Genomic DNA, 27386 nt, shown 5'->3' on the forward strand with positions numbered 1-27386 from the left:
GAATATCTTGAAATTTGACAACTTATAATTTTTTCAGAAGTTTCGAAATTCAGGAGTCCTGTATTTTCGGAACTGCGATTCTCGAACTCAAAGATTTTTCTATTAAAATACTTCATTTCAGAACTCATAATTCTGAAATTTCTATTTTCGAGTTTCCGTGTTTCAGACTTTCTGAGATACTACTTCACGAATTCCTAAAATTTTAACACGAATCAGATTTTCAGAATTTTCTCTAAAACACATTTCAGAGTTTTTGATTCACAAAGTTTATGAACTTCCGAATTTTCTAAATTCCGAACTTGGGCTTTCTATTCTGAACTTCTGACTTCTGAACTTTCTGAGTTTCTGGTTTTTCTGGTTTTTTGCTTTCGGGATTTTTGATTTTCAAAATTTCGAGTGTTCTAACTTTCAAATTTTTTAATTTCCTAATATTCCGAATATCTGAATTTTTATACTTCTGAATTTCCGAAAAATTGGACATTTGAATTCTCTGATTTTCAAACTTCAAAATTTCCGAAGTTTCAAATCTCGGTATTTTCGAGTTCCCGTTTTTCCAATGTTCCGAATTTTCAGAATTTTAGAATTTCAGAGTGAAATGAAAATGTTTGAAGCATAGGAAAGGTTAGAAATTTCGCATTTTCGAAAAGAATAATCAAATTTCGTGAATCAGAATCTCCGAAATTCAGATTTTTGATAAATTAGAGGATTCAGAAAGCCAGAATTTTAAATTTTACTGAACTTTTTCTTTCTCTCTTTTTTCAAAACTAAGACTAAATAATTATTTCCACAAAATCACATTTTTGTCAAATATATCGTAGATAGAGGGGGATTGGGCGGGAATGACGGAAATATTATTTTTGAGAGATTTGCACTGTAGAAGTAGAAGAACGTCTCCAGAAGGCGTCAAACTCAAAATTTCGAAACATAAAATAAACGGGCATCATCTCGCTGCTATTTCGGATCATCTGTGAAAATTTGAAAAATTTCGGTCTACTGGGGACTTCGCTAGGGTCGTGGAACCGGGAACAAACGGGCACACAGACAGAATTTGGTGATTGTTAATAGTATAGATATCTAGAAAACCGCGAAACTCCTTAATTCAAATACTCATAACTTGAGAACTGGATGTGCTAGATATATGAAAATTTCAGGGAATTCAGGTTTCAGGGTTTTCAGTGAAAATACCTAATTTCGTCACCGTCGGACAATTTTTAGCCGAGTTACTGAGCCTAGGAATTACGAAGGCCCTGAGGTACATTCAAATTGCTAGAACTCAAAAACTAAATGTGCTATAATCATGTAAATATTCAAAAATCCAGTTTTCGCAATTCCGGGTGAAGTGAACAAATTTCAATACCCTAGGACCACTGAGAAGCAAGATACTTCAAAGTTTGGCGAGACGCAGACAACGAGACACTCTAATTGCCTGCGTTTCTCCGCTATCTTAGAATGGATGTATCTTGGCTTCTAGAAACGCTAGAAGCATGATTTTGATTTAGAAATGTGTAAAACTTAATTTTCTTAATTTCTGTCTAGTTTTCAATTTTCTAGCATTCCTAGATGCCGAGATACAGCTATTCGAAGTTCGGAGAGACCCAGACGACGAGGGATTCTAGTTGCCTGCGTCTCTTCATAGCTACGCAGTGCAAATGTTTGAGGAGCCATAACTCAAGAACCGCATGAACTACACGGACGCAAAATTTCAAAAAATGTTTTAAAAACTCACCAAAATCAGGTCCTTCTGATCCTTTGATCTTGGCTGATTGATCCTGAAAAATCGGTCAAAAATCAATAATTAAAAGTGCGAAAATCGGGGTGAAAGCTGAAGAAAAGAAGGTGAAGAAAAAGAACATTCACATAACAACAGGTCACATTAAAATGAAGTGCCCGCCTTTTAAAGGGGGGAAAATGGGAAAAAGGAGAATAAAAATGAGAAGGGAATGATGAGAATTATGGGGAGAAACCTATCAGAAAGTGTGAGAAAATCCGAAGATTGGAAGCCAAAAATACCAGAAAATTGGAAAAAAAACAAAACTCAGTAATTTGGGTACACCAAAAATAGCTGAAATTTTGCCGATTTCAAAAAATGTAGATATAATTTTTTGTCATATTTTAGTGATATTTTTTCTGAAAATAGCTCAAAAATCGACTTCTGATTTACGTCAGAAGACGTGCCGATGAGACGACTACACAATTTTTTTGAATTCTGATTCATTAATTTTTTCAAATACATTTGGGATTTGAGTAAGCAAAAAATCGTCTAGAAATAGAGCTGAAAAGTGATGAATTTTCAAAAAATTGCTCAAGATATCAAAAAGTTCAGCAGGACTTATTTGATCTCATTTTGGAGCTAAAAACTTGAAATTCGGCTCATTGAAAATGCAAAATATGAAATTTGATTAGAAAAAAAATTTGAATGATTTGCGCTGCCCAAAACCGAGATACACAACATTGAAATTTGTGAGCATCATCCAGAATTTTTTTTTGAAAAACATCCAAGCTTGGAGAAAAAAGTGTAAAGAATTTGAAAAATCCAGTAAATCAGTCCAAAAATCACTTTTCTAGCACTTCTAGAAGCCGAGATACAGCGGTTTGAAGTTTCGAAGAGGCGCAGACAGTGAGAGTGTCTCGTTGTTTGCGTCTCTCGCCTTCAAAACTTCAACGCACTATATCTCGGCTCCTAGAAGAGCTAGAGAGCTGGATTTTGGGCAGCATGAGAGGGAAAATTTTTCTATTTTCTGATTATCGTAACGGGAAAATTCAAAAATCCCGATATTTCGGAAAATTTTTCAAATTTGGATTTTTAAAAATTTTATTTTTTTTCCGAAACTTCAAGAATTTTTAATGTTCTTCAAATCCCACCAAAAATCACTTCTCTAGCTCTTCTAGAAGCCGAGATACAGTCATTTGAAGTTTTGAAGAGACGCAGACGGTTAGAGTGTCTTGCTGTCTGCGTCTCTAGTCTGCAAAACTTTAAAGAGCAATATCTCGGCTTACAGATGACTGGAGATTTTAAAGTTTTTGTGGGAGCCTTTAAATTTTAATTAGAACTTGATGAGATTTAGAAATTCAAAAAAAAGTTCCGGCGATTATTTTTCTTTTTTCAAACCTGATTTTTTCGGAAAATCGAAAAAAAGTTTTCAATTTTTAAAGCAACTAAATTTCAGCATTTCTAGAAACCGAGATACAGTCATTTGAAGTTTCGAAGAGACGCAGACGGTTAGAGTGTCTCGTTGTCTGCGTCTCTAGCCACTTAAGTTTCAAAGAGCTATATCTTGGCTTCCAGATAAGCTAGAGGCTTCAAAGTTTCTGTGAAAAGCTTCAAATTTCAAATAGCGTTTTTCGAGATTTAGAAAATAAGCATCGAAATCTAAAATATGCTGAAATCTGGCTAAAATTTTGAGAGAAATAGTCGGAAACTGATTTGAAAAAATCCTTACAACCTATAATACAAAGGCTGAATTTGACTGAAAAATGAATTTCTGATTTTTGAACTTAGAGATCTCCCTAGGGTTTTCAAACTTTCCAATCAAAAATCACCCAATAAAAAAACTAAGAAACCTGAATTCAAAAAAAGCAGCTATCAACTACATATAAGCTGTAATATACATGATAACCCAGATTTGCAACAAGACACTGTAAACCTCAAGAAGAAGAAACAAGAGAAGAAGAACAAAAAGAAGAATTGTTATTACGCCTTCTACAAGAAGAAGAAGGAAGGAATTTGAATAATTATTACGCCTTCTCCTTCGCCTTCTTCTCAGCTACCGTTTGTTGTCGGGGGGACCCAAGTTTTGAGGTTTTCACTTGTTTCTTACTGAGAAAGCGGGAGAGAGAGAGAGACAGGAAACAACATGAAGAATAAGTTCATGGCGCAAAACTAATTATCGTGTATTCCTTCTTCCTTCTTCTTCTTCTCTCTCTCTCTCTCTCTCTCTCTCTCTCTCTCTTCTAAAAGGTCTTCTTCTTTTCTTGTTGACGGTAAACATTTGATGTGTGTCAAACGTGTTTATATAACCGTTCTCTTTTGAAGAAGAGATAAAACGGAAGGAATTATGATGGAAATAAGGATATGGGGGGCGAGGACAAATGTGAGAATATGATGGAGATGACACCTTAAGCATGGGACAAGTTGATGAATCAAGGGTTACTCGTGAAGAAGGATATATCAAAAATTTGGAAAACTTCACGCTAGTTTCAGTGGTATACCAGACGAAATCTTATTAGCTGAAAAATGAGGAGAGATACTGTAAGCTTGCACTTTGAGCTCAATCATCTCGATTCATATAAAAGATATAAAAAGTCATTATAAACATTTTATCAGTTGACAAAAATTTGATATCTTTCATGGGAAGCAAGAGAATTGAGCTCAAAGCGAACAAGCACAGGATGGTATTCTATTACAGTGTGCTCTAAACTTTGAGCTCAATTATCTTGATTTTTGTGAAAGATATGGAAATTTTGTAAACTACAAAAATGTTTGTGACATTATGATAAACATTTTATCAGTTGCCAGCTTTTTCATATCTTTCATAGGAATCGAGATAATTGAGCTCAAAGTAAGCATATATAGCTCGACGAAAGATTTGGTGCGTTTGGTCAAAGACAAGCCGGATACTGTGATGGATGGAGATAGACATTTAGAAACTTCTGGAAATTCGAAAACTTGAAAACTCAAAAAAATAGAACTTTAGAAAAACCTAAAATCTATTCAGTTTTCCTAAAATTTTTAGTTTTTAGAATCTCAGAATTATTTTTTTTTGGAAAAATGAGAATTTCTTCCGAATTTTGAAATTCACGAAATTCAAACTTTTTTTTGAGAAATCCCAAAAAAGAGCTTTGACAAAATTCGAAATCTCAAAATCTTGAAATTTTCAAATCCAAAATCATTGAAATTGAGTTTCTGAACTTTAAAAAATTTTCTAAAAATTTTCACTTTTCGAAATTCTAAGAAATTCTAAAAGCTCCAAAACTTTGAAAAATCAAATCTTAGTTTTTCGAATTTCGGAATTTCTGACTTTTTAAAATTTTATGACTTCTAGATTTCTGGAATTTCCGGATTTCTAAATTCCAAAGGTCCCCAAAACCCCAGAAATCAAAAATTCCAGTTTCTTCCAAAAATGCTCCTTTCCCATGTTTCATGTTCTCTTTGAAATCGATGATGCTTTTTCGATTCCAAAAAGAAACTAGACCTTCCGTTCCTTTTGAAATTTCATTCACTCTCTCCGTGATGCTTAGATGCCAACGATGAGCAATCGGAGAGAGAGAGAGAGAGGCAGAGAAAAAGATGCGCGAAAAAAGAGCATAAGAAAAAACATGATCGGATGACACCAAAACAAAAAAAAAGAAAGATCGGTTTTTCGGAAAAAAGAAAGGGGTGCGCGCGCGGAAACTCCGCTTGCGCCATCGGTAGATCAAAACGCCTCGCGCGAAAAATTTTTTGAGTGATGAGATGAGCGAATGGCTCGTGCTTCGATATATAGAGATGTGAAATAACAATTGAAAGAGGGGGTGAGAAAATAGACAAAAAGTGGCATGAAGACCGGTCTCTCTGGTGATTTTCCGGAGAGAGAGAGAGAGAGAGAGAGAGAGAGAGGGAGATAAAACGACGTTCAGCCAACCTATTCAATGGAAAAAAGAGGTAACCAGGTGGCCTGGGAGCTGAGATATGCGTCTTTAAAGTTTGGAGAGATGCGGACAGTTAGAGTGTCTCGTTGTCTGCGTCTCTCCAAAACTTTAAATGACGGTATCTGGGCTACTGAGAAAGCTAGAAATATTAAACTTATACTGAAATGAAGGAAACTCCATTCTACATTCTTCTATACAAAAATCAGATTTCTAGCTTGTCTGAAAGCCGAGATATGAGCCTTGGAAGTTTGAGGAGACGCAGACAGTTAGATCGTCTCGTTGTTTGCGTCTCTCTAAAGCTTCTAATAGCTGTATCTCGGCTCTAGAAAAAGCTAGAAATGTGAAAATTAGACAGAAATGAAGGAAATTAAAATTTCCACATTTGCTAACAAAAATCATGTTTCTAGCGCTTCTGGAAGTCGAGATGTGCAGAATTTTGAAGAGACGCAGACAGTTAGATCGTTTCGTTGTCTGCGTCTCTTACTTCCCAAACTTTGAGTGGCTGTATCTCGTCTTCTAGATGAGCTAAGAACTTCAATGTTTTGTGAAACCATCTGAATTTGAAATAGCATAGAACGAAAACCCAAAACTTGAAAAAATGGAAAAAATGAAACAAATGAGAAACGGTAGAAAAAAACCTATAAATCAAGCTGAAAACTGCAGAAATCTGATCAAAAAAATTTGATAGAAATAGACGAAAGAGGCCTTGAAAAAAAATCTAGAAAACCTGAAATTGACAGAAATGCTGAGAATTTACAGATTGGCAGATTGGCTTCTTAGGATTCTTAGGATTCTTCGGATTCTTCGGATTCTTAGGATTCTCAAAATCACACTTTTCCATTTCTCCCAGTTTTCTCTTAGTTTTAATAACCCTCTTTTATTACACCAGATGTTTTTATTCATTCCAGAAATTTCTTCAGGTTTAAACTTTTTTCTATTCACCAGATCATAAAAATCGTCAAAAAAAAAACGGCACCGGAACGTTTTTTGAACATATCGGATTAAATGAAATAAAGAGTGGTAAAAAACTAGTTGCCGATAGGGTTTTTGGGGAAAATTTGAAATGGGTCAGCGGACTGGTTAATTACGTATTTTTGCGAAAATAAGTTGGGGATTTTTTCGGAGAAATTTCGCAACTTCATGGGTTTTATAAAGTTGTAGGAATTCAAAAAATTGAAGGAAAATCTGAATTTCGGAATTTTAGAATTTTCTGAAAAATCGAGATTTCGAGAAAATTGAGATTTTCAGAGAACTGTAGTTTTTTTAGAAGTAGATTCACAGAAAAATAGAGCAATCTTTCCGAAAAATTGAGAAAATTTCCAGAAAAATTAAAATTTTCAGAAACGTTTAGATTCTCAAAAGCATAGGGATTTTTGAAAATATGGAGATTTGCAGAAGTAAGAGGAGTTTCAGAAAAATGAAGATATTCAGAAATATCGGGATTTTCAGAAATATTAGGATCTTCAGAAAAATGGGGATTTTTAGAAATATGAGGATTTCTAGAATTATGGGAATTTTCAGAAAAATGAAGGTTCTCAAAAATGAGATTTTTTAGAAAAATGAGAAAAGTTTTCAGAAAAGTTTAGATTTTCAGAAAAAATGGAAACATTTTCAAAAAAAAATTGAGATTTTCAGAAACATAAGGATTTTCAGGAAAAGTGAGCAAATTTACAGAAACATATGGATTTTAAGAAATATGGAGACGCTACAAAAATGGAGCTAATTTTCGGAAAAAAGGACATTTTCAGATAAAATAGATTTTCATAAAATGTAAGAAGGAGCAGACGAAGAATTGAAAGTCTGGAAAAAAAAATGAGTAAGCTAAATTCTCGACAACTGAAAAAAGAGGAACTCGAAGTTAAAAAATTCCGAAAATGCCAAAAATGTGGCATGGATCGGAGGACGTCTTTTCCATCAGCTCAATTCATCTCTCTCTCTCTCTCTCTCTCTCTCTCTCTCTCCCTCTCTCTCCCTCTCTCTCCCTCTCTCTCCCTCTCTCTCATTCCCAAAAACAATAGAACCTGGTCCTTTCCCATGACGCGCCTATATGCACATACGGGACAACACAAAAAGGAAGAAGAAGAAGAAGACACGTGGAAAAGAAGACTCATAATACAATAGAAACAAGAGAACTGTGCGCGGAGAATGAATATGGGTAAAGGAGAGAGAGAGACAGAGAAAGAAGGAACGGACACAGACAGAGAAGGAACGGATCAACTTGATGCATACACCTGGAGGGGCCCGGCTCGGATTACCAACCGGTCAGTGTTCGAAGAAACTTGGAGAGAGAGAGAGAGAGAGAGAGAGAGAGAGAGAGAGAGAGAGAGAACGCTTCTGATTAGAGGGGAAAGAAAACTGATATTGTGATAAGAACACAAGAGTCACCACATGCCCCAAATGAGTGTGAAAGAGCAAAGATTGAGATAGACTGAAAATTTCCGAAATTTTGAAGAAACGAAGTTTTTAAGAATCCCAAGTCTTTCAGAATTGAACACTAGAGCTTTTTGGGATCCGAAGACTCCAGAATTGGAGTATCTGGAATTCCTAAAAATCCTGAGAATCTTAAAATTAAAGTGTCGTTCACTAAGGCTCCGCCCCTTTTTGGCTCCACCCCCTGGTAAGAATATTTATGAGCATTTTTCTTGATGAATTTTTTTTGGTTCTAGAATTCAAAAACCGGGTAAACTGAAAAAAAAATCTGAAATTCCTGTAATACTAAATTCTCAAAAATGTCAATTTTTCGAAAAAAAATTTTCCAGAATTTGAGAATCCTAAGAATCTAAAAAACTTTTATTATCTAAAAAGTCCTGAAAATTTAAAACTTTTTAAGTTTTCAAAATTCCAATTTTAAAGGAATTCGAGATGTCCAGAGTCTGAGAGTCCTGAGAATCTGAAAACCCTTGAAAATCTTAAAAATCCGAAAATAGAAACATTTGAAAAACCCCAAATTCCCAGAATCTGGGAATTCTAAGGATTCTAAAAATCCTGAGAATATTAAGGACCTAAAATATCCTAAAATCTCAAAAGTGTCAATTTTTGAAGAATTTTTTGAAAATCAACAAAAACTTTTTTCCATTCAAAAAAAAAAGTTCTTCTTCTTCTCTATTCATCCAAAAAAGCAGAGCAAATAAACCAAAAAATGGGTAAAGGTTCTCACACAAAATCACCCAAACATAACCTTTTATGTATGAGAAAATATGGCTTTTTGAGCTTATATGTACTGAAAAATGGATTTGAAAAAATTGATTTTTAGAAAAATTGGTCTGCAAAAAAGAATCTGAAAAATGCGCATCTAGAAATTATTTTTCAAGAATTAGGCTTTTAAAAGAAGGAAACCTCTTCCAGGAGGTTCTAAAAAATTTCAGTGCATTTTGAATCACAAAGCCGCATTTCCGAAGTGGTCTAGATCTATTTTCGCTGAAATTTCCAATTCCAGACCTAATTTTTCAGCTGAAAATAGGATTTACATGCTCTTGGAGCCCCAAAACAATAGGTAAAAGTGCATAAATAAATATAAACGCCTATATAAAGTAAAAGAGAGGGTCTTCTATGTTTACCCAGGAAATTTTGGTGTGACGGATGACGGGTGTGGTGGGAAATAGAAAGTGAGAGAGAGAGAGAGAGAGAGAGAGAGAGAGAGAGAGAGAGAGAGAGAGAGCAGGTGAAAATGGTGGGGGCTCTGGGACACCTTAGGGGTACTAATATGGACTAATGAACTAGTAAGGAATGAATTGAAAATAGATTTTTGGTTTTCTATGGAAATCAAAAGAAACTCCAAAATTTCACATGAATTATGGAACCCTAAAGACTTGGAAATTCAGAAAAATCTAAAATTTTGAAATCCGAATTTTTCGATTTAGAAAAAAAAAGCAAATTTACAACATCTGGAAATCGCACGAATCCAGGGGTGGCTTTAGGCAGTTTCAGGAAACTTTTCTCAGGAATTTCGACTTTGTGTGAGAGAGAGAGAGAGAGAGAGAGAGAGAGAGAGAGAGAGAGAGAAAGAGAGAGAGAGAGAGAGGGAGAGAGCAGGTGAAAATGGTGGGGCTCTGGGACACCTTAGGGGTATTGATATGGACTAATGAGCTAGTAAGGAATGAATGGAAAATAGATTTTTGGTTTTCTATGAAATGAATCATGGGACCCTAAAAACTTGGAAATTCAGACAAATCTGATTTTTTGAAAATCGCACAAATCCAGTTTTTCCCCCTGGACATTTCAGGATTTTTTTTAATTTTTCGATGTTTTTTGGAATTCCTGAGCTTTTCGAATTTTCTGAATTTCTGAAAATTTCTGATAATCTCAAAGCGAATATTCTTTATTTCGTTTTCTATGCAAAACAAATCATAACCGTATATTGTGTATTGATATTTACAGCTAAAAATCAGTGCACCTGGAAAAATCAGGCAGAATATTTGAAAAAAATTTTGTGACCAGTTTTTGATGAGAAAAAGGCACAAAATAAAAAAAAGAGAAAAATGATTAATTTCATGATATCGATTGATTTATGTCGCCCATCCGCAGGATCTCTTAACGGCCTCTTTCCAACGAGCCATTTCTTTCGATCGCCATTGCTCATCCTTTTGTGGGGTATAGCGATTGTCCTGAAAATTTTGAATTTTAGAAAAATAGAAAATTTAGAAGTTTAACAAGTTTCAAGATAATGCTGAAAATTTCAGATTCCTAGGTCAAACGAAAACTGAGATATGGAGTTTTGAAGTTTTGAGAGTCGTGTTGCGGTCGCGTCGCGGTTTCAGTGATCACATTAGAAAAAAAAGGTGAAACTGTTGAAAATACTATGTTTAGCCTGCTCACCAAATTTCAAGATACTAGGACCAATGACAGCTGAGATACGGAGGCCAGAAGTTTTGAGAGGCGCGTTGCGGTCGCGTCGCGGTTTCCACTAGAACTTCGAGGCGCCATATCTCGGCTTTTCATGGTGCTAGCGTTTTGAAATTTGGCAAAATTATTGGAAATACGTAATTCTTCTACTGGACAAATTTTCGAATGCCTAGCTCATTTTGAAACTGAAATATTTCTTTTTGATCTACCCGAACTTCAAACCTTCATATCTCCGTTCAAAATCTATCTAGCGAGGTGCTACAAAAATTAAAAAGTGTAACATTTTTTTCTCCAGCTTACCTCACTACTCTGCTCTAAGAACTCGTCCAAACTAATCTGCTGTGCGCCAATACCACCAGCCACCGCCGCTCCCCATCCCGAAATCTCCGTAATCTTCGGTGTCACAATATCCACACCCATAATGTCCGCCTGAATCTCATTGAACAATTTGTTGGCAATCATTCCACCATCCACTTTAAGCGTCGTCACTTTTGTCCCATTATCCAGATCCTGCTCAACAGCAGCCACCATTTCAGCACTTTGGAATGCCACAGCGCGAAGAGCTGCCAAACAGATGTGCTCTCTTTGAGAGACCTGAGTAAGGCCAAGGATAGTCCCTCTTGCCGTTGAGTCCCAGTACGGGGTATAGAGTCCAGTGAAGGATGGGACGAAGTAGACACCAGAAGTGTCTTGAATCTTCCTACAAAGCCCCTCCATCTCCTTTGCATCTTGTATAAATTTGAAGTTGTCTCTCAAGAATCTAACCACGTTGCCTCCAATGGATCCAGAACCTTCTAACGCATATACCACAGGAGAATCGGCTCCAAACTGGAAGCCTACAGTAGTCAGCAATCCGTTCTTCGAAATAATCGGTCTTGTTCCAATATTGCACAACATAAAAGTGCCTGTACCATAGGTGTTCTTGGATTGGCCAGCGTTTAGACACTGATGTCCAACCATTGCACTTTGCTGATCTCCTAGACATCCGGAGAGGGGTACTCCTTCTAAAGGACCATTTTTAAGGTATCCATAAACCTCGGCAGAGGACTTGATCTCGGGGAGAATCTCCATCGGTAGATCAAAGAACTCGCAAAGTTCGGTGGACCACTTTCTCTTGTGTAGATCTAGAAGAAGGGTCCTGGAGGCGTTCGAAACGTCGGTGACGTAAGCGCCGGTTAATTTCCAGATGAGCCAGGTGTCGACAGTTCCGAACATGAGATTTCCAGATTTATAGGCTTCCTTGACTTCTGGAACGTTTTCGAAGAGCCATCTGAGTTTTAACGCGGAGAAATATGGATGGATTGGGAGACCGGTTTTTTGACGGAACTCGTCTTTGGACCTGGAAATTTGAAATTTTGAGAAAATTTAATTTCCTGATTTCTAGACTTCAGTTTGTTCCCAAAATCAAGTTTTTAGAGCGTCTCGGAGTCCATATACAGTCATTTTAAGTTTCAAAAAGACGCAGACAGTCAGACACCCAGAGAGACGCAGACGACGAGACACGCTGCGTCTCCAATTTTCAAAACTTTGAATCGCTGTAACTCGGCTCTTAGATGAGCTAGAAGAGTGGTTTAAATTGATAAATGGAGCAAAAATTGTGATTTTTCTTATTACCAGAATTTCTTAGAAAAACTGGCGCCATCTGTTTTTGAAAATCACTCAATCTACGTCTGGCTGGGTTTCTAGCATTTGCAAACAATTTCGAACTCCATAACTGTTTTAATTTTCACCCGATTCTCATGAAAAATATATCGAAATGTTGGAAATTTAATTTTGCTCAATTTCCAGTTTTTTTAATTGAAAAAAAAGTTGATCTACTCACTTTGACTGGGTCCTGGAAATCGCCTCATCCGCCAATCCAGAAGTTCTGGTATCCAACCAAACGATCGCATTGTACAGTGGTTTACCAGTGGTTTTGTCCCAAACAATGCTGGTTTCTGAAAAGAAATAGAGCTACAGTAATCATACAGTAACCTCAAAAACATTTCTTTGAAAATTCCGGATTACGGTAGTTCACACTATAGTAACCCAATGTTTTGAAAAGATACAGTAGTCCTTCTGATAATGATTTTAGTGATAATGATTCAGTAAGAAAGCGCTACAGTAACCCAAAAACTAGTTTCTACAGTACCTCTCTGATTGGCCACGCCCACCGACTTGATCTCATCGGCGGTGATTCCCAGGTTTTCCAATTTCTCGATAGTTTTTTGAATACACGAGATTACGGTATCGTAAATTTCCATTGGGTCCATTTCCACCCATCCTGCCGCCGGAAATAGTTGACGGACTTCGATCTGAAAAATTTTCAAAACTTGAAAAAAATTCTGGGTTACTGTACCTGATGGCTGGTCACCAATTCTCCGGTATCCGCTTCAAAAACCAGGAATCGGCTGGACGAGGTTCCCTGATCGATTGCCGAGAGGAGGACCATTTTTTATTTAAAAAAAAATTCAAAAAAAATGTTATTGACTTATTCAGAAGACGTTGATTCTAGTAGATTCGTTGTAGAGTTTCTGAAAATTCGAAACAGTTTATAAGCGATCATTAATCAATTAGCATGAAAAAAAAGAGAAAAAATCAAAATTTTGGAAGTTACAAAATTTGAGAAAATTCAGCAATCAGTGATCAAAGTGTATTTTGGCGGGAAATTTGAATTTTGATTTTTACGATAATTTTGGGGCAACAAAAGGGGAAGAAAAAGTGTCCAATGATCGGAAGAGGAGAAGGAATTTCTTGTTTTGATTGTAATAATTATATTCATATATTATTTTCCGTTTTTATGTACAAAAATTGGTGACGTGGCCCAGAAAAAGAATTTTTGTGATTTTCGAAGATAATGAATTTGATGAATGGAATCAGGTGATTGGAATCACGTGGACCCAAATTTGGAGGGATTGGAGATTTAGAGAAAAAAGGAAGATTTAGAAAATTCTAGAAAAGTTTGAAAGATGGGATTTGGAATTTGGAATGTCTTGGGATTTCTAGAATTTTCAAAATTCAGAATTTCTGAATTTCTGAATTTCTGAATTTCTGAATTTCTGAATATTTGAATATCTGAATTTCTGAATTTCTGAATTTCTGAATTTCTGAATTTCTGAATTTCTGAATTTCTGAATTTCTGAATTTCTGAATTTCTGAATTTCTGAATTTCTGAATTTCTGAATTTCTGAATTTCTGAATTTCTGAATTTCTGAATTTCTGAATTTCTGAATTTCTGAATTTCTGAATTTCTGAATTTCTGAATTTCTGAATTTCTGAATTTCTGAATTTCTGAATTTCTGAATTTCTGAATTTCTGAATTTCCAAAATATCAAAATTAAAAATTTTGAGAATTTCCCATTTTCAAAAACTTTAGAAAAATCGGATAAGAAGAATTTCAAAAAATAATTGGAAATCTGAAATTTATGATGTTTCGGAAGTCTGAATTTCTGAGTTTTTGAGATTCAGAGTAATTTTTTTTTCAAATTTTCATGAAATCTCAAAAGTTTAAATGGAAACAAAAATTTCCAAACAATTCTGTGCAAAAATTATTTTTCTAGCACTTCTAGGAGCCGAGATACAGTCGTTTGAAGTTTAGGAGGCTAGAGACGCAGACGATGAGACACTCTAACTGTTTCCGTCTCTTCTGAAACTCTTAGAAAGGCGAAACACGAAACTTATGAAAGGAAAGAAAATGGTGCCGACACAAGTCGACCTATAGAAAATGGGAAAGGTGGGCGTGGCCTATCTTGTCGCGACATGTGATCCTCAGGACACTTGACTCCGTCTACTTTTTCGGTATCAGAGAACGTTTGGGTGATAAAGAACAGTTGCCGCGTGTATTTTCGACTTTGAACTGATAAATTAGTCAAGTGGACATCTGGATTCACAGACAAACAGAAATCGAATTTTCAACATTTCCGATTTTCTAAATTTCCCCCGAAAATCTGATTTCAAGATTTTGAAAATTTTTAGAATTTCCGAATTTTCTCTATTTCTGAAAATAGACCAAAAATGAAAATATTTTTTCACCAAAACAAATAATTTTTAAAAATCAGTCTGACAAACAAAAAATGTCATATGATTTTTTTTTCCTGTTTTTAATTGGTCAAAAATCATAATTAGGCCAATTTATTTCACTTTAAAATGTTCAAAAGTCAAAAAAGTTCTAACATTTCTGACTGAAAAATGGACCGAAATTGGGAAAACCGGAAAAAATGGAGAAATAATCAGTGTGATTTTTCTTGTGACCAACGGATCAATAGAAACAAAAAGACAACGAAAAAAGAAGAACAAAAAAAGAATCTAGAAAACCTGAGTAGTTCAGCTACGCGGTTCTATGATAAACAAAAGTGTCTCCCGACCTATTTTGTTGTTGTTATCAGTGATAAATGGTCCCCCCCGTCGGATGGCGGTGATAAGACTGATCAAAGTTCAGAATTCAGAATTCAGAAGTTTATGATTCATAGAACATTCTAGGCCAAGAATCAGGTTTCTAGTTTGTCTAGAACCCAAGATACAGCAATTTGAAATTTTGAAGAGACGCAGGCAACGAGACACACTGCGTCTCTAATCTCCCAAATTTCAAATGCCTGTATCTCCGCTTCTAGATGAGCTAGCGATGTCAAAATTTTTGTGGAAACCTTTAAATTCTAATTAGCAACTGATAAAATTTAGAAAAAAAAAACATTTTTTTTGATTTTTGTATTTTTTCGAAATTTGAATTTCTGGGAAATTCCAATTTTTTCCATTTATGAAAAACTGACAAATACAAACATTGCGATCCAAAAATCAGATTTCTAGCTTGTCTAGAAGCCGAGATAGAGCGATTTGAATTTTCGGGGAGACGCAGACGACGAGACACTCTGCGTCTCTGACCTTCTAAATTTCCACTGGCTATATCTCGGCTTCTAGATGAGCTAGAAAGGTGATTTTAAATAGAAAATGAAGCTCAGAAAACATTTCAAAAAATGGAAAAACTCAAGAATCTACTAATTCTAAAATGAAAACTAGGTCAAGTTCAGGGAAATGAATCTCAGAAATTAAGAGACGAGAAATCTAACGAAAAACTTTCTAAACTCAAAATTTTTTTATTTCAAGAAGAAATCCAATCCAACCGTCATCGGAAGTTTCACGAATCTAGTAAAGATAATTACTGATAAGATGTAGGTATTCTGTGTACCCTTTTCTTTGACCCCCCATGTACCCAAAACCAGGTACATTGTATTCAAAAAAAAAACTTATTATTTTCAATTTCTCTCTTCTCATTTCACTTTTCTAGCCAAACTCTTTCATTCTTGCACCAAAGAAATTGTTTACAGAAAAAAATGTGATAAGAAAAAAGGAATTTTCGGACAAGAGAACGCTGGAAGAACGAGCATTCATTTCGGAGATTGAGCGAGAGAATGAGAGACGCAGAGAAATAAAAAAAGCAAAAAAATGATAAAAATTGAAAAGAAAAGAAGAAAAGCCAATAGAAAAAGTCAAAGTAACTGGGCGGGTGCAAGTGTACCGGGAGAGAAGAGAGAGAGAGTGAGAGAGAGAGAGAGAGAGAGAGAGAGAGAGAGAGAGAGAGATAGAGAGAGAGAAATGAGGAATCTGATGATAAGATTGATGGATAGGGAGAAGGGAAAATGTCTTTCTAGATGAAGAAGAAAAAGAAGAAGCCACGTGTTCTCAGATTCTCTATGACGCTATTGGTTTTTGTGATTTTGAAAAGAAAAAAGGAAAAAGAAACCGCCGGAAATGTACCAAAAAGATCAAAAGACTAAATCTAAATTGCTCATCTAGGAGCCAAGATACAGGCATTTGAACTTTTGGAGAGACGCAGACAACGAGACACTCTAACTGTCTGCGTCTACTTCAAATCGATATATCTCAGTTTATATGAGAGCTAGAAAAAAGATAAAACTTCAGAAATATAGGATTTCAAATTTTCTACGTTTACATCCAAGTTTCGATTCTCTGTCTCATCTAGGAGCCGAGATGCGGTCATTTGAAGTTAGAAGGGCTAGAGACGCAGTGTGTCTCGCCGTCTGCGTCTCTTCGGAACTTCAAATGGATATATCTTGGCTCCCAGTGGCTAGATTTGATTTGTTTTTGAACTCGATTGATTTTGAATATTATCTCTTAACTTTTTTGATCAAAAACTTTTCCAATTTTTTCCAGACAATGAAAAAGTTTATCATTGAATTTATGCAGTTTCCCCATTGTCTCTCCATGTAATAATCTTATCACCATCTCTTTTTCTCTTTTTGCCTGTTCCCAATTTCTCGATTGTCCATCTCATATACGTATAGGCCTGTCCATCAATTTGTGTTATCACCAGAATTATCATCCGATTAGTGTGTTGTGTTTGACAAATAGAGAAGAAACAGAAACACATATGATTTTTAAAAGCAAGGAAAAGTTGAAAAATAATATTTTTATTAAAATTAGAAGAATTACACAATTCTGTCCAAAAATCAGTTTTCTGGCTCATTTAGCGGCCGAGATACAGCGTTTTGAATTTTATGAAGTTAGAGACGCAGACGACGAGACACTCTGCGTCTCTAGCCTCCGAATCTTCGAAGAGCTGTATCTCGGCTCCTGGACGAGCTAGCGATATCAAAAATTTTGTGGAACTCTTCAAATTTCAATTAAAATCTAATAAAACTAAAAATTTTAGGAAGTTCCGTCGTTTTTTGTCTTTTTTTCAAAATTCGACATTTTCGGAAAATTTAGATTTTCTTCAATTTTTTGAACAAATGAAAAATATACTTTTCTGTCCAAAAACCAACTGTCCAGGCCTTCTGTAACTCGAGATACAGCGTTTTGAAGTTTTGAAGAGACGCAGACAGTTAGAGTGTCTTGTCGTCTGCGTCTCTAGCCTCCTAAACTTCAAACGACTGTATCTCGGCTCCTAGATGAGCTACAAAAGTAATTTTTCTTGGAAAATGAAGCCCAATGTGTGATTTTTCAGAATACAATAATTTCTATTAAGGTTTTAAAGTTTTTTTTTAAATTTTCAGATCGATTTTTTAGCTGACGTCATCTATTTTCAAAAATCACTCAAACCAGCGTCTGGCCAGATGTCTAGGACAACTGTTCGTACTTATTTTTCTTTTGAGAAAAAGAAAAGAAAAGAAGAAAAAAGATTATTGAACACTTTCGAAAGTCATCTTATCAGTACTTCTTTATCACTCAAAAATGGTGTTGAATGGACCAAAAAATTTGTTATTTTTCAAAAATCCAAATTTTTAAGAAGGGGATTTATCTATTATTGAGAATCATTGAACAGTTTTAAAATGAATATTATTTAATTAAAATTATAAAAATAAAAATTTTGGTTAAAATTTAAAATTCAAGATCCTAAAGACAGATTTTTAGACTTTTTAGAATTTTCTAAAAAACTGAGTTTTTTCAGATCAACTGCTGTTTTTTTTTGTTGTTTTTCACGTGTTGGAACACGTGAAAATTTTTTTCCTACAGTAATCCTCCTTGATACGGTTAGCGTCTTGTTATCAATTATCAAAAAGACAGGAAATGAATGATTGGGACAGACGAAAAAGGACAAAAAGAATTTTAAAGGGAATGCGATTTTTGTAAAAAAAGATGAGTAAGAAGTCACAAAAAAAAACTGGAAATTATAAAGTTTTTTGGGGTTAGAACTGCAAAAGAACTGCAAAAAATGACTAAAAGTTACTAGGTGACCTCAAAAATACTTGAAAAAATGGGGGTTTTTATTGGACTCAAGAAGTCAAACTATATCAAATTTTGGGTTTTTTTTTCAGATTTTCAGATTCTCAAAATTTTGAAATTCAGAAATTTGAAAATTCAGAATTTTTGAATTTCAGAATAGAAATTTTTAGTAAGTCTGAAAATTTGGGATTTGAGATTTCTTGAAATGTTTAAAAGTGCTGAATTTCAGAATTTCAGAATTCCAGAATTCCAGAATTTCAATCTTCGAAGATTCCAAAATTTCAGGATTCCAGAATTCCAGAATTCCAAAATATCAGAATTCGAGGATTTCAGAATTTCAGTATTCCAGTATTCCAGAATTCCAGAATTCCAGAATTTCAGAATTTCAGAATTCCGGAATCTCAGAATACCAGAATTCCAGTATTCCAGAATCTTAGAATTCTAGAATTTCAGAACTTTAGAATTTCAGAAGTTCAGAGTTTTGAAAATCGAAAAAAATTAAAAAATCAGAAATTTAGAAATTCGAAAATTTGAAAACTCAAAATTTCTTTAGGATTTGTAGGATTTCCAGTAATTCAGAATTTCAGAATTTTAGAATTCCAGAATCTCAGAATGCCAGAATTTCAGAATTTCAGAATTTTTAGTGTTTCCGAATTCCAGAATCTTAGAATTCTAGAATTTCTGAATTTCTGAAATTCAAAATTTCAGAATTTCGGAATTTCAGAACTTCAGAACATCAGGATATCAGAAGTTTAGAATTTTAGAATTCCAGAATCTTAGAATTCCAGAATTTCCGAGTTTCTGAATTTCAGAACTTCAGAATTTCAGAATTCCAGAATTCCAGAATTCCAGAATTTCAGAATTTCAGACTTCCAGAATTTCTGAATTTCTAAATTCGAGGATTCCAAAGTTTCAGGATTCCAGAATTCCAGGATTACAGAATTCGAGGATTCCCGAATTTTAGGATTCCAGAGTTCCAGAATTCCAGAAATTCAGAATTCGAGGATTCCAAAGATTTAGGGATAAAATTTCAGAATTTTGAAATTCGAAAAAATGTAAAAATCGGAAATTCAGAAAGTCGAAAATTTGAAAACTCAGACTTTCAGAATAGTAAATTGTAGAAGAAATTAAAGGATTTAGGATGTTTAGGATTTTCAGAATTGCAGAATTTCAGAATTCCGGGTTTGCTGAAATTCTTAACTTCTGATTCTCAGAGTTGGTCTATTTCATTTTTATATATTTTAGGTTTTTTCAAAATTCAAAGCCACAAAAGATATCTCACGCTAAAAATTACTTCATCCTTGCCACCAAATTCCAACTCTTTCAAAATTTCAAAAAAAAATAGATTAAAAATTCTCCACTAATCAGTTTAGTTTCAAAAAGTGTGAGGCGAAACAAGAAGAAAGGGTCCAAGGAGTTTTGGAATCCTCATCATCGGAAAGTTTCGAAAATGACAAAAGAGGACAATCAAAAGGAGAGCAACTCGAAAAATGGGGAAAAAGACAAGTCGAAGAAGGGGGATAGCGATTGTGATGAGGCGAATTCGGAAGCTTCAAAAGTTCCAATCACTATTGATCCTGAGGTATTTTTAGGAATTTTAGGAATTTTCGAATTTTCGAATTTACAAGAATTCACAGAACTCCTGGATTCCTAAAATTCCAAAAATCGAATTGATGAAATCCAAATTTTTTTTGAAAATGTCTAAATTTCAAAAATTGTTGGCAATCGGAAAATTCTAATAATTCCAGAAATCGTAAAAATTTGAAAATTCAAAAAATGCCGACAACATTCAGGAGTTACGAACTTTGGAAGATTACCAAGTATCCCAAATTTTGAGTTAAAAATTCCGAAATATAGAAATTCGAGAAATCTCAAAATTCGAAGATTCGTGATTTTCAAATATTCCCGAAATTCGGAAGTTTATTGAAGTTTGAAAAATTTCGAAAAATCAAAAAATTTGAAATTCTAAAATTCTGAAACTCTGAAGTTCAGGAATTCAGAAATTCAGAAATTCAGAAATTCGGAAATTCAGAAATTCAGAAATTCAGAAATTCAGAAATTCAGAAATTCCAAAATTCCACAAGTTGCAAAAAAATCGAAAAAATTCAATTGCAATGTTCGAAATTTTAAAACTTGGAAAATCTAAAAAATCAAAAAAAAAAATCTGAAAACCCCAGAAATTTTCTGAATTCATAACAAATTTTCCAGGAAGCAAAATTCTCAAACGCCGGTGGAAAATCGGAGCACATGGTTGTAAACTTCACCACAAAACGTATGGCTCTGAAAATTCGTTGTGGCAATGCTCTGTTCCGTGTCGAGCCGACTCATATGATAATCGAACCGAATAAGTGTCGCCAGTTGACGATCAATCGAATGCCGGGACCAATTCAAACTGATAAGGCGATTGTTCAGTATATTGATATTGAGAAAGACGCTCAGGATGCGAAGGCCGCGTTCAAGGCAGCCGATGGAGCTGGAACTAAGATTCCACATATTAAGATTAAGCTCGTGGTGAGAATTTTTTTGGAGGCATTTCAGGATTCTTAGGGTTCTTGGAAGTTCTGAAATTCTTAAAAATTGGACATCTGAAAATCTGAAATTGAGATTTTTTGGGTTTTTTTGCTATTTTCTTAATTTTTAGGTTTTCGGAATTTTTGATTTTTTGGAGGCTCAAAATTTTCGAAACTCTGAGTATCTGAATTTCTGAGATTCGGAAATTTTGAAATTTTGAAATTCTGAACTTCTGAAATTGAAATTCTGAAATTCTCGAATTCTGAACTTTTGAATTTTGAAATTCTGAAATTCTGGAATCCTAAAATTCTCAATATTCAGGAATTCAGAAGTTCAGAAAATTCTCAAATTCTCAAATTTTGACATTCTGAAATTCTGAAATTCTAAAATTCTGAAATTCTAAATTTTGAGATCCTGATATTCTGAAATTCTGAGATTCTAAAAGGGTAAACTTCTGAAATTCAGAAATTCAGAAATTCTAAAAGTGAACTTCTGAAATTCTAAAATTCTAAATATCTAAATTCTGAAATTCTGAAATTCTAAAAGTCTGAAATTCGGAGATGCTGAAATTCTAAGATTCTGAGGTTCTGAAATTCTGACAAGTCGAATTTCTCAAATTCTGAAAGCAATTCAGAAATTGTAAGATTTTGAAATTCTAAAATTCTGAAACTCTGAAGTTCAGGAATTCAGAAATTCAGAAATACTGAAATTTAAAAATTCAGAGATTCTGAAAATCGGAAATTTTGAAATTCTGACATTTCGAAATTCTAAATTTTGAGATCTTGAAATTCTGAAATTCTGAAAGGCTGAAATTCGAAATCATTAAAAAATTTAAAAATGTCCATTATTTCTCGAGAATCTTAGGATTTTCAGATCTCCGAATTTCGAAATTCCTAGATGCCCACATTCTGAAAACCTCGAAATCCTGGAAATCTAGTCCTTCCTAGTTTTCAAGTCCCAGAATTCCAGAATTTCAATACTATTGAGATCCCTTTCCGAATTTCTGAAAATCTGGAAATTTTGAAAATCTCTGGAATAATTTTCAGCCCCCTTCCAATTATTATACTCCAATTAATAACGATATATTTTGCAGGCAGCGGCATCTGGTGGCCGGAAAATGTCACGAGAAGTTTTGGACGAATAGCCGTCGATGTGGGCGTTTTCTGTCTATTGATGAAATATCCGGCACCTAATGAGATCTCTCTTTTTCTTTTTCTCTTTGCTTTTTTGTATAGGAATTGTACGAAAAATAAAAGATTTTCTATAAAATAAAAATGCATGTGATGATGAGGAAGAAGAAATTTTCTTTTGGTGTTATTATTACAGAATATACAATTAATTGGAAAAAATAATAAAAAAGGAAGTTTGTTACAATAAAACCCGTGATTTTAGTCATATGCTTCTTATTGAGAAAGAGAGAGAGAGAGAGAGAGAGAGAGAGAGAGAGAGAGATAGAGAGAGGACTACCTAGAACCTTCGGAAATCTTCTAGATTTCCAGAACTTTCCAGAATCCTCCAGAATTTTCCCTAAACCATATGTGGAACATCATCATCGTCATCATCCGTGTCATCATTGCATTCATCGTCTCCAGAAGTGCAAACATGATGATTGGAGATCACAAATGAGTCATTCTCATTTTTCGATGCACCATGTCCATGAAACACCAGTTCAGAAGACAGAAGACGTCGTGCGATGGCGATGGCGACGGCGTCGATTTCAGTACCAATTTGACGAGACGAATCGCTGGAAAATTGGAAAACAAATTAGTGCTGAGCAATGTGGGAGACAGGGGCTCTATGGTGGAAGGAAAGGAGGAATAGTGGAGAACGCAGGAGATGGACAAACATACACACAGACAGATTTTGGCTCCGCGACATTTCGAAATCGGTTTTTTCGAAACTACACACTTCGAAACAAGTTATTTCGAAATCAGTCGTTTTGAAACCGCGACACTTCGAAACTGGTCAGTATCGAAACTACTAAATTATAATCTACAAATTTTTTCTTTCATTCTAAGTCATTATTTCCAATTTCCAATTTCATTTTCACTTGACCGTGTCTTTTTTCGGTTTCGAAATGACTGGTTTCGTAGCGTCACGTAGTTTCGAAGTGTCGCGGTTTCGAACTGACTGGTTTTGAAATTACCGGTTTAGAAATGTCGCGGTTTTGAAATGACGCGGTTTCGAAGGGTCACATAGTTTCGAAATGACCGGTTTTGAAGTGTCGCGGTTTTGAAATGACTGGTTTCGAACGGACTGGTTTCGAACGGACTGGTTTCGAAATGACTGGTTTCGAAATGTCGCGGTTTCGAATTGACTGGTTTTGAAATGACTGGTTTCGAATGGTCACATAGTTTCGAAATGACTGGTTTTGAAGTGTCGCGGTTTTGAAATGACTGGTTTCAAACTGACTGGTTTTGAAATGACTGGTTTCGAAGGCTCACATAGTTTTGAAATGACCGGTTTCGAAGTGTCGCGGTTTCGAACTGACTGGTTTTGAAATAACTGGTTTCGAAATGACTGGTTTCGAAATGTCGCGGTTTCGAACTGACTGGTTTTGAAATGTCGCGGTTTCGAACTGACTGGTTTCGAAAGGTGAGAAAACTTTCTAGAATTGTCGAGTTTTCCAAATTATTCCAATCGTGGAAATTTTCTTTTTAAACTTCAGAGTTTTTTAAAAAGGTTAGAATTTTCAGAATTTCTGGAACTCTGAAAATACTCTGAAAACTTTTTAAAACTCTGAAATTCCAAAATTTTGTAAAACTTTGAAAATCAAGTGATTTGTAAAAAAAACTTCCTTAAAATTTTCCGTCTGTCTGTCTGTCTGTTCATCCAGATGTCTACATATTTTGGTGAGTTTTGTGTGTGAGATTACGAGAAAAAAAGAAGAGGAATGTGCTTGAAAATGAAAAAAAATTGAGGGGTTAATTTCAGATAGTTTTAGAGAAAAAGAGAGGAAAGAGATTGCTCATGCAATTCCGGTGGCCTAGAAATCCAAGAATTCTAGGCCACCGATTTTTTTTCGAATTTCCCCTACATTTGATGATTTCTCACGACGTCAGTCTGGCTTTGACTGAGAAATGACAAGGCTCCAACTACCGCCAGCGGCATGGAATTTCTGGAAAAATTTTCGGGGATGGCCTAGGATTTTTAGGGGGGTTTGGCGGGAAATTTAAATTAAATTTATTGAGCTGAAAACTTACAAACTACGCGTCACTGTCACATAATCCTTCCTCGGAGCACTTGCACTATGGCAAACCAATGGTTTTATGGCTTCTCGGATTTCCTGAAATTTTTGGATTTTTGAAATTTCCATTAAAAAGTCCCTTACCTGATTGAACAAATAATAAACCAGTAGTCGCGTTGCACATACCAGAATGTACAGTACTGATGTCACATCCGTACATGTTTCATAGAACTGAAATTTTTTAATTTTTTCAAATATTTTTGGCTCCAAAATATTTACTTTTTAAAAATTGAGTTTTTCAGTCAAAAAACCAACTTTCTAGGCCTCCTAGAAGCTGAGATGCATCCATTTGAAGTTTTGAAGAGACGCAGACAACGAGACACTCTCGGCCGCGGACAGAGAGACGCAGACAGTTAGAGTGTCTCGTTGTCTGCGTCTCTCGCCTCCAAAAACTTCAAACGGCTTTATCTCGGCTTCTAGATGAGCTGGGAAGCTGGTTTTTGGACAGAAATGTTGGAATTTTTTTATCTGAACCTATTTGAAAAATAACTAACCGCATAGGCGCTACCAGTTTGTGTTGATTGAAACGCAACGTATTCCCATAAAGTGATGCCGACGTTGAGAATATTTGCCAGAAGGTATGAGAATACGATGCAAACCATCAAAATTGTAGCCGAGCGGATTTTCGTCTTATGATCACTCGACAGGAATCGAAACATTTGGGCGGATCGTTGTTGGGTTCGAAGGATTTTAACGATTTTGTAATTGAGAATTGCCAGAAGGGCGAATGGGACCAATACGGTCATGATGTTCCTGGAATAATCGGGATTATTTGGATTTGGTGGAATTTCAGAACATTCTTGGATTGGATTTTCGAATTTTCGGGATCTTTGGATCTTAAATCTTCAAATCCTGGATTACATGATCCCAAAGTTCTGAGGCTTTGAAGCATTGAAATTTGGGAAACAAATTTCTGAATTTCCAGAAAAACAAACCAAGAAAATTCTAAAATTTGTAAAATCCGAAAATCCAAAAATGAACTTTTAGGATCTTTGGTCCCAAATGTATGGCTTTCAGGGAAACTTTTATGATTTTTGACAAAATTTCCATGACTTTTAGATCAATTTTAAGATGGGAAGACATCAAAAAATACTTTTTTTAAAAAAAGTTTAGAATTTAAAAAAAAATAAATTTACAACATTTCTGTGCAAATTTCATCTATCTAGCTTTTCTAGGAACCGAGATACAGCCGTTTAAAGTTTCGAAGGCTAGAGACGCAGACAAAGAGCCACTCTAACTGTCTGCGTCTCTTCCAAACTTCAAATTGATGTATCTCGGCTTTCAGACGACCTAGAACGTTTATTTTTTCACAAAAGTGTCCATAATTTTTAGTTCAACACAGCTATGAACTTTCAAAAAATTCAGTAAAAAAATTTATTTTCCAATTTTTCAGATTTTTTAAGAAACGTATATTTTCAGAAATTCCGCCTTTTTTCCCTGTATTTCTGTTCGATTTTCCACTTCCTAGCTCATCTAGAAGACAAGTTACAACCATTCGAAACTTTGGAGAGACGCAGTGTGTCTCGTCGTCTGCGTCTGTTCCGAATTTCAATATTCTGTATCTTGGCTCCTAGACGAGTTAGAAAACTGTATTTTGAACAGAAATGTCTCGTTTTTTTCTCTGTATTTCGGAAAATATCATTTTCTCCCTTGTGTAAGGATTCGGGTAAAAAAAACGCTTAATAAAACCGATATACAGTACCTGATATAAAACCGATATACAGTACCATACCAAAACGTATTGACGATCGGCGACAAGTTCAAATAGTACTCGCTGATCTCTCCAATACACTCCGGATTTTGTTCGATTTGCATTTCGAAAATTATCGGGGCTCGAAGCAAAAGTGCCAGTACAAACATACAAAGTGCAGATAGTCCACGACACTGGCGGAAAGTACCCAAACACTTCGCTCGTAGTGTTATCAGATATCTTTCAATTGTCGCCAGAATAATCAGATAGCAGGAAAATGTCATTGAGGTTTGAGATAGTGCCAATAGGGGACCAACATATTGAATGTAGAGATTTGAGAGCCATCGAAGTTGCAAACGATCTTTGATGATATCCATTGCGATGACAGGTCCATAGTTTAGGGATAGAAAACAGTCGGAAAGCGCCAAAAGTGCCAGGAAGTAGAAATGATTGTGTTTGGAGGAGAGGAGGACCTGAATTACCGTAAAAACTCCAATAGAACGCTATTCGGACTGTTCACTTTGAGCCTATATATCTCACTTTTTTTGAAAGATATCAAGAAGTTGTCAACTGATAAAATGTTTATCATGATATCAGCAAAATTTTATTAGTTAACCACTTTTTGATATCTCTCACTGAAAATGAGATACATAGGCTCAAACTTGACGATTCGGGTGGCGTTCTATTAAAGTGTTTTTTTTCAAAACTTAAGAGTCAAAATATAGGGAGAATAATAAAAATTTCAGTCCAAAAACCAGCTTTCAAGCTTATCTGGAAGCTAAGATACAGCTCTTCGAGGTTTTGGAGGTGAGAGACGCAGAGTGTCTCGTCGTCTGCGTCTCTAGCCTCCGAAATTTCAAAAGGCTATATCTCGGTTTCTAGAAAAGCTAGAAAGATGAAACTTAGACATAAATGTTGCAAATTTTTGTTTTCATCTGCATTTTGAAGAATTGGGAAATTATCGAATTCGAAAAATTGCAAATTTTCGGAATCTTGAAAATTTTTGTATTTTGGAATTTTGAAAGTTTCAGAATGTTCAGTATCCTACTCACTTTCGAAATTAACATATTCGAAACAATTGATAACACTGATAAGGATGTTCCACAGACTGCAACCAAATACCATCTTCTATCCAAACTCTCCACAGCACATGCTTCATTTATTTCTATTGATTCCGGATTATATTCCGTCAGATTCATTCTAAAAAAAATGAAACTGGAATTTTAAAGAGGGTTGGAGCAAAGATTAGGGAAAAATCATAAAAAAAATGGTTAAGAAATAGTGAAAATTGACTCAAAAAAAAAAGGAAAATAGCCCAAAGGAAGTATAAAACTTCCAGAAATTTTTTATCAATTTTTTTCTCTGCGTCTCTCTTCTCTTCCTCTCTCTCTCTCTCTCAAAATTCTCCAATAAAATTTGCATTAAAGGGATATGAAATACTTGGGGAGAAACATCAAAAATCCGCCCGTTCTGAGTGGAAAATGGGTACATTTTATATTTTTTTTTTTGCGGACATTTGGACAAACAGAAAAAGGAAAATTATTGAAAATCTAGAAATTCTGAATAATGAATCCTCAAACAAAAATAATTGCTACCATTGCTCAGAAAAACACAAACATTCTTCTATTACCTCCTTCCCAAACACCCCCCCCCCCAATTTCCTGTGTCCACGAAAAAATGGGAACATGTTTTTTCCAGAAATTTCTGAAAAAAATCTGAAAATTATTTCCTCTCCCACTCAGTCAGAAAACCTGGTCACTTCCTTGAAAACATGAACGTTGGTTTTTTTGAGGAAACTCAAATTTCGAG

At 35.0% G+C, this 27386-nt stretch overlaps 3 protein-coding genes across 3 annotated transcripts; 1 reads left to right on the forward strand and 2 right to left on the reverse strand.

The window, feature by feature from the left end:
* Nucleotides 1–10133: 10133 nt before the first annotated feature.
* CBG18455 lies at nucleotides 10134–12901 on the reverse strand (the record flags this gene model as incomplete). The annotated part of the gene is made up of 5 exons (XM_002646755.1): nucleotides 10134–10232; nucleotides 10771–11809; nucleotides 12293–12407; nucleotides 12602–12764; nucleotides 12809–12901. The coding sequence occupies 5 exons, from the start codon at nucleotides 12899–12901 to the stop codon at nucleotides 10134–10136; spliced, it is 1509 nt and encodes a 502-aa protein (XP_002646801.1).
* Nucleotides 12902–20376: 7475 nt separating this feature from the next.
* On the forward strand, nucleotides 20377–21784 carry CBG18456 (the record flags this gene model as incomplete). Its single annotated transcript, XM_002646756.2, has 2 exons — nucleotides 20377–20640; nucleotides 21734–21784. The coding sequence occupies 2 exons, from the start codon at nucleotides 20377–20379 to the stop codon at nucleotides 21782–21784; spliced, it is 315 nt and encodes a 104-aa protein (XP_002646802.2).
* Nucleotides 21785–22167: 383 nt separating this feature from the next.
* Nucleotides 22168–26776, reverse strand: CBG18457 (the record flags this gene model as incomplete). Its single annotated transcript, XM_045241768.1, has 6 exons — nucleotides 22168–22384; nucleotides 23844–23926; nucleotides 23972–24058; nucleotides 24382–24640; nucleotides 25590–26050; nucleotides 26630–26776. The coding sequence occupies 6 exons, from the start codon at nucleotides 26774–26776 to the stop codon at nucleotides 22168–22170; spliced, it is 1254 nt and encodes a 417-aa protein (XP_045096488.1).
* Between the last annotated feature and the right edge of the window lie 610 nt (nucleotides 26777–27386).

The sequence above is a fragment of the Caenorhabditis briggsae genome (genome assembly GCF_000004555.2).
Source record: "Caenorhabditis briggsae complete genome, chrII, whole genome shotgun sequence".
In the NCBI taxonomy this organism is placed as follows: Eukaryota; Metazoa; Nematoda; class Chromadorea; order Rhabditida; family Rhabditidae; genus Caenorhabditis; species Caenorhabditis briggsae.